This window comes from Populus euphratica, unplaced genomic scaffold (assembly GCF_000495115.2).
Source record: "Populus euphratica unplaced genomic scaffold, PopEup_1.0 scaffold209.1, whole genome shotgun sequence".
Classification (NCBI taxonomy): Eukaryota; Viridiplantae; Streptophyta; class Magnoliopsida; order Malpighiales; family Salicaceae; genus Populus; species Populus euphratica.
In genome coordinates, this window is record NW_011500034.1 from 496,010 (window position 1) to 503,816 (window position 7,807).

At 33.4% G+C, this 7,807-nt stretch overlaps 1 protein-coding gene across 1 annotated transcript; it reads left to right on the forward strand.

The window, feature by feature from the left end:
• Window positions 1-688: 688 nt before the first annotated feature.
• LOC105142627 (uncharacterized) lies at window positions 689-2,039 on the forward strand. The gene has a single exon (XM_011050346.1). The coding sequence runs from the start codon at window positions 1,237-1,239 to the stop codon at window positions 1,429-1,431; it is 195 nt and encodes a 64-aa protein (XP_011048648.1). The 5' UTR covers window positions 689-1,236; the 3' UTR covers window positions 1,432-2,039.
• The last annotated feature ends 5,768 nt before the right edge of the window (window positions 2,040-7,807 follow it).

The window sequence follows — 7,807 nt, forward strand, 5'->3', positions numbered from 1 at the left end:
TTTTGAGACAACACTCCTATAATTTTTTTGATACAAAATCATAAGGCAAAGGTAAAGTAGTAACAAAAAAAAACTAAAAATAAATAAACAAAGTAGCCTGGGCTTTGAGTTACGTAACAAAGGCCAAGTCCCTTCTCCACTACAAAACAACAAAAACAAATTGTAGACGGTAAGAATTGGATTTGATTCATTAAAAAAACCTATAGAATATAAAATTTTTGCGTGTATTAATGAAATTATGTTACACATCGCATATTAACAACCATATCTAAGGAGTGCAGTTGTCTGGGTTGACCTACCTGATCAAACAAAACATTTGGAGAGTTATAACCATTAAAAACCAAATCTCTATGATCTATCGGGCACATAAGAATCAGATTTGATTTCAATTGCTTTTTCTGTTTTCTGACAAAGAAAAAAAAATAAAAAAGGTGAGAAACTAAGAACCGGTTGTCAAACCTTTTCAAAATCAAAATAATTGGTTTTCCAAGAATTTTGACATGATTGTTAGCTTTGCTTTCCTTAATAAAAACAATTTTTTTAAAAAAAAGTGGGTTTAAAAAAACAAAAATTGTGTTTTGAAAGACAGATACTTCAAGAATCCGTAGTTTTTCTTTTGTTGAAGAATAACAACAATCGCTAGTGTGTTGGGACTGTGAACCATATTGGTAGAGTTAGAGAATCCAACAAAACCAACTCTCTACCTCAAAATTGAGGTCAGATTGCCGGGGCCATGTTCCCAGAAGCCTAATCCTATGTCTTGTCTTCATCGAACAGACCTCCACCTTTCATGCACCCCTTTGACATTTCTCCAAGCTAACATTTATGCTTAATCTATTGACTAATCCCAGCTAATAACACAACAATACAAGGTTCTTGATAGTAATGCTAGGAGTTAAAAACATTATTTTGCACGCACCATTGATATTAAACGCTCAAGCCCCACGTTCACTCTCCCTGCTGTCTAACATCTACACAGAAGGAAAAAGAATAGCATCTACTAATTACTATGCACGTCATCCCATGCAAATCCCTCAGTTTTCGAACCTGACCATGTTCACTCCTCCTGTGGCTTTCCTTCAAAGTACAGTCAGCTTTTCTTAATTGGCTTCTCATCTCTTTAGGTTATTGTGTTTTGTATATATACATCCCCTTACCCCTCTTCCAGACATCTCCAAGCTCTTAGCGAGCTTTTTTTGGGGACACCTCTCATAGCTTACACAAAATCTACTAGATATGGGTGAGATTAAGTTCCAAGTATACAACAAGTGCAGTACTGGAGCCAAGAAGGCCCCTGCTACAAGGAGATCTAAGGGGCATGGCTTCACCAACAAGTGTGCGGCCTTGGTTAAGGAGCAACGTGCTCGTATCTACATCCTACGCCGTTGCGCCACCATGCTTCTTTGCTGGTATATTCAGGGTGATGATTAGCCGTCTAGCTATAGTATATACTACTACTCTAGCTATAGCTGTGACGTATATTTCTTGATTTCTTTCCTTGCCCTCGTATAAATTAACCTCTTACATCATGCACAATAAGAGCTCAATATATCTAGTCCAGTACGATTTGGTTTTATGGGGTAAGGGTGTGGTTGCATATCCGTTTTCTCAAGCTACACAGAACTGTCTCCTTGTAAGTGCAACAGTTCCCTCTTTTTTTTACCTGATTGGAAAGCAATCCATATCGGGTTTCTCGGGGCACAGACCACAGGAGATCGGTTAATTTTTACTGCTGCACTCTTCCCTTTCACCAACCAACTGGTTCATCGATTATAAATGAAGATCAATGGAGCTGATTAGGAGATTAATTATAATATGGGGGGACACGTCTCTCAATCCTTTATTATGACTATCAAAGGATGTTTGTTTGCCTGTTGATGGAAGCCTTAATTACCGTAACCTGTACTGCTGTTTTGTTTTACCTGGTGTTTCCCTCTGAATTAATCAATCTTTTTTGGGAAGTAACATGCTCTAAGTTTGTAACAACCAGCAAAGAATATGAGGGATGATTGTAAGTTGTAATTGCTGGGTTCAGTTTGTAACCCTGAATCATCTGTATTATTTTCTATCATGTTCACTTTGAACTGAGTCTCTGTGATGTGATCTTTGTACAGAGCTCAGTTCACACGCCACCTCCTTCTTTGTACGTGAACATGGAAATTGTTGGCAACTAATAAGATTTGTGATCAAATACATATTCGATGTGTTTAATTTATGTACTTTACTTCCTAGTTCTAAGTTTAATTATGAGCACCTTGTCAAAAATTTAGCATGTTTCCTCCCTAATTACAGATACCTAGCCGCCCTTGTTCGTCATTTATATTAGCTTAAGCAAATAATGTTTATCATATTCATTTCTTTACCTAGTAAATTAAAAAAGTTGCAATTATCACTTGATTCATTAGTGTGTTTTATACATGTTATTTTTGCTTAAAATCCATGTTTAGAAAGGGTCAAAGGTTGGTATTATCTAATATCTCTGGACTCTATTTCTGGGCTCGACTATGCACTGAGCCCAAGTATATAAGAATCTAACAAGCCTTCAGATCTAAAATCCATAATCCCCATGTGTCATGCCTAGATGGATATAAAATTGATGATATTTTTAATCCCTATATTGGTCACAACACTTTGTTTGTTTTTTCTTGTAACCTTTAACATAAAATATTATCTTCAAGGGTACTCATATCTTTACACCCTTCTAGGTGTGTAAAATTCTTCAAAAAAACTTGCTATTTATCCCTAATTAATAATATGTAAAGGATATTTGTTTCTCATTAATGATATATAGGTGATATTTATCCCTCTTTAATGTATGTTTTAAAGATATTTTTTCTCATTAATGCTATCAGGACAAGATGACACTCCAACCCCTCATTTTCATAAAAACAAATAAGACTCATATCTTATAAAAATCCTATGAATCCTTCAATAAAAAAAGGTTCACAATCTTTATTTTGTACAACATATTTATTTTCAAAGTTTCTTCCTGAAATATTATTACATTTTTTCTAAAAAAAATACATGCTTAAGCATCTGATAGTCTCAAAATCCACCAAAAATGATCTTTTACATGTATCGATTATTAGTCATTATGGTCAAGAAGAATGAATCAACTTGTTAGAACCAAGAGATTAATTGATTATCTAAGATATAAGTCTTGCCCTTAAGATACTTGGTGTTTTAGGACATCGTCAATGATGTTGTTTGTGGAAATTGATAAAAAAACTGTCACACCCTCTCGAGCAGAACGTGGCGTCGCAGCGACCCTTGATTGATTTTAGGGTCTTTTGTTTTGATTTGTGGATAAGAAAGTTGTCACCCATTATTTTGATCACTAGGAATCCTAACTGGTCTTTCAGAGATTCTAGGGAAAGGGACTGATTACATAAATGAAAGGTATTAGCACCCTTAATATGCCCTACCTAAGATAAGTTGCTTGGTATTTGATTTGCTTTATAATTGATATGATGTTACTATTTTTTAATCCCATGATTTTTTTTAGGTTTGATTCATACTAAATTTATTAGATAAAAATCTAAGGAGATTCCATGTACTTTAACAACTCATTTTTCCTTTAGTATTTCAAGAGTTTGTGACTCATAAATTGCAAGGAGGAGGAACAAAAATTTAGAAATCTATGGTACTTTAAAAGCCTATTTTTGCCTTAGTGATTTATACTCTTATAGCTCGTAAACCATGAAGTAAAAAATTGAAATGTCCTAAATTATAATCAAGACTTCTTTCAAGATAACTTATTATCCCTATAAAATTATTTTGGATATTTACCACATAGGGTTTTTTTATCCAAATATTAACAGTGAATAATAACAAGTTATTCCCATTAAATATTTTGGATATTCATCCTTTTGAGATTTTTTTATCCAAATATTAACAGTAAATAATAGATGAATTCCTCCCAAAATAAGATTTTTTTTTATTTTTTTAGAATATTAGCCAACACCCTTTGGAGTCTTACAAACATATTATAAAATTCAGAAATATAAGAAAATAATTTTTGTTGTATTTAAGAAATCCATGCGAAAATATATTTTTGAAACTTCAATATTTTTGTATAAAAAAGAGCGTTTAACACATGTTAGGGTATTGGTCGTATGCATGATTTTTTTTTTTATCTATATGTATATTTGTCATATTACGTTGAAAACAAAGTATTCTAAATACAAGATTGATATTTTTTACAACATAAAAAACATAAAAAAAAAATTAAATACATATACCTTGCTTGGTTACTGTTCAAGTGAATTAAATTTCACTTGAACAGTAGCAAATGTAACTAAGAATGCATGCAAAAGCTGGAAATAAAAAACAACTTACCTGGTCCGCTGGCGATACCTTTATTTAGTCCTTCGTTGTCTACATTCGTCTAGCGTTCTCCTGTGTTGCTTGCCTCTTTCTCTTTTCTTCTCCCTGTTTTTTTCTTTTCTCTTTCTCTTCTTCTTTGTTCTGCTTTCCTTTTCTTGAAAGCTGACACTGAGACAGATAAAGATGATAGGCGCTGAAGCTTTTGCACTTAACCAATGGTTGCTACTTCCAGGGACAATGAAAGTGACGGCACGTTGGTTTTGGTCTCTGTTCGTTTTCTCTCCTTCTGCTGATGCTTTTTCTGGAGATGACAAAGATGATGGCAATGAAGGAGTGTTGTGTCGCCTTTGCCTCTGTGTTTTCCTTGCTTTTGACAGTGTTATTTTTATGGTTTTCTCTGCCTTGCCTTTGCCTTTCTCTTTTTTGTCCTATTTACTCCCTTTTCTTTTCTCATTTTTTCCCTCAGCAGAATAGGCTTATATAGCCTAACATGTAGCTCTATTTAGGAAAAAAATTATTATATTAATTCTAGGTTGTAATCTCGGGTGAGCAAAAAAATAGAAAACAAGAATATTTGATTCTGATTCTATGATCAACAACGATTTCTTTTCAAGTTAAAGGATGGTGTGACTCCTTTTTTTCTTCCCATAGTTGGGATCATGAGGCACCACCTGTTTCCTTTGAAATGAGGTAATAAAAACATGGTTTACAGCTCCAAAAATTAGGTTTTATGATAAAGGAAAACAATATGAATTTGCAGAGAAAAAAACTAAAGAACTTAACCGGGAAGGTTTGTGCAGGAAAGAAATTAGACGAGGGGAAGGGTTGTTCTCAAAATGACAATGGACAGTGTTATGTTAATTATATCTTCATGAAGGGGCTGTGTAGTTTGTGTCAAAATAAAAGGTAGTACGACATCATAAAAATAAGACCAAAACATAATCAGCTCCTCTATTTTCCTTTTCTGATCGAATCTCTATTCTTCAATTTCTTCATCCAGTAAAATTTCTTTCTAATATCATATTCAATCAACTTCCTTATTCCATTTGGTCCTTGGTTTTAAAAAAAAAGCTTCAAATTGGCCTGTAATTGGTCTTTAAACTTTAAACATCTTGAAATTGTGTCCCTGCAAACTTGGGCAAAAATCCTTCTCGCTACAGGAATCCCTGCTTTCACACTAAATATTCAAATAGGAATATCTTGAGCTTCTAATAACAAAATCAAGTGATTTAAAAGCCTAAAATTATCTACACGTCTAGGACTACAACTTTGATGAAAGATTCAAAGTAACATAAAATTATTTTAAATAATAGAATTTGGTAGTAATCTAGTTGGTCAAAAAGGTTCTTGATCTGATATTGTCAAGCATCCAAATTTGACTGAGAGTCTGCCCTAAAAATAATAATCCCTAAGACCTAGTAAAGGTGTAGGTTAATTTTTCAACATGTTATGAGTGACAGAATATAGCTAGGATGGTCAGATATCATACGAAACCAAGTTAGAATCTGAGCCTAAGTTGAAACAAGAAATTACAACAATAGCAAAAACCAATTTTTTTAGTGCAAATTCTAAGGGATTTATATAAAGACTCCTTATCAGCCTAAAAAAACCTGACGTTTTTGGTAGCAAAGGAGAAGGATAAAGAGAGCAGAAAACAACTCAAACAGTTTTTTTTTTTTAAATATTTCTTTCTCTGCTTTTGTCAATCTTCCAACAAACATGAGCTAAACTCCTACACTCAGTTCAAAAAAGATATACACTGTCTCCAGCACGTGGGGTTTAAAAATAAGTAACAACAAAAACCATCAATTGTTCTTCGTAAATTGGTTTTGGCATCCTTTATCGCTATTAATGGTAGATAATCAAGACACACATGGAATGAGATGTGTCACGGACTTCCTTGTGACTGCTGGCACAACTATTCTATTAAAGCATCCACAACTTTTTAATCAAGTCCAACTCCTCATTGAGGTGGTGCTAGTCCATCAAGGAAATTATCAGGTTGATAAGCCCAATATAACAACTGGGAACCAACCTTTATCATGTTTTTTAGAGGCCTCTATGTAAAATTTATATCACTTTTCAGCACCAATATACTAGCAAAGAGAAGCTCTGCATGCCTATAACATTACTCAACTAGGAGGATGATGTTTATTCTTATGATTTTGTTGATGATACCAATAAATTTTATCAACATGAGAGACTATTTTAATGATTAAGAATGTTATAAATTAATTTAAGAGGCATGATCTACCATAAATACTAGATGTGCATTGTTTACAAAGGAATCAAAAGGTTATGCAACATTTTATTGCTTAAGCTAGAAAGTGATTTCTCTTATTTTGCTCGAGGACTCAGAGAGATAAGAAAATTCGAGCAATATATTTTTGTTGACTTCATGAATATCATTAAAACCTTGAGAGTTTAAAAACTTTCTACAAGTAAGAATAAAGAGTTGGTTCAAATCATAAAACCTGTGAAGTCTCTTTGAAAATTATCTAAGGAAAAGTGAGCCAACTACCTAAAAGACATTTACTAGAGAAACTCTATTCTCTCATCACATATAGAACTCAAACCACAATCTCAGTAGAAACTAGATGCCCAAGCCATGGAGTTGATTATATCTTAAAGGGTAATAAATGCACCATAGTTAATGACTAAGAATGTAGGTTTCTTATATATAGATTAAATTGTTTAAAGTAACGATGTTTATTTTCTCCAAGTGATGCTTAAGGGAAATGACCCCACAACCTTCCAATGATGGGATAGACTTAACCTTCCTAGTGCGATTGTATAATTTACCTTGAAATGGATTAACTTAGTCTTCCTAGTATGATTGCACAATTTATCTTAGAAGGGATTGACATGGTGTTCCTAGTGTGATTGTGAAATTCTCTAAGGATGAAATAGACATTGCCTCAACAATGAGAATTAACACAATCTCCCTAGAAAAACAATCCACAACTTTCTAAGGATGGGATGAACTCAATCTTTCTAATTCAATTGCACTATTTACTTTGGAATGAATTAACTTAGTCTTCCTAATGCAATTGCATAATTTACCCTAGAAGGGATTTGTCTTCCGAGTGCAATTGCATAATTCTTCAAAGATAGGATAAACACTACTTCAACAAAAAAAATTGACATAATCTTTATAGGGCAACAACCCATAGGCTTACTCAATCTCTCTAGTACCTTGAAAGGGATCAACTATATCTCCCCAATACAATTGCATAGTTTACCTTGGGAAATGATTGACATAATCTTCCTAGTGTTATTGCACACTCTTCAAGGATAGGATTGACAAGACCTCGACAACCCTAAAGGATTTTACTTCATTTAAAAAATATAGTAAAAATCTCCATGTGATCCTAAAAACATCTCAATGATCTTCTAGGAATATAAGAATATACTTACAACCCATATCTTTTCTCAGCTCCAAGTAGAGGGCAAATCCTACTAATATTAGGCAAATTTCAAA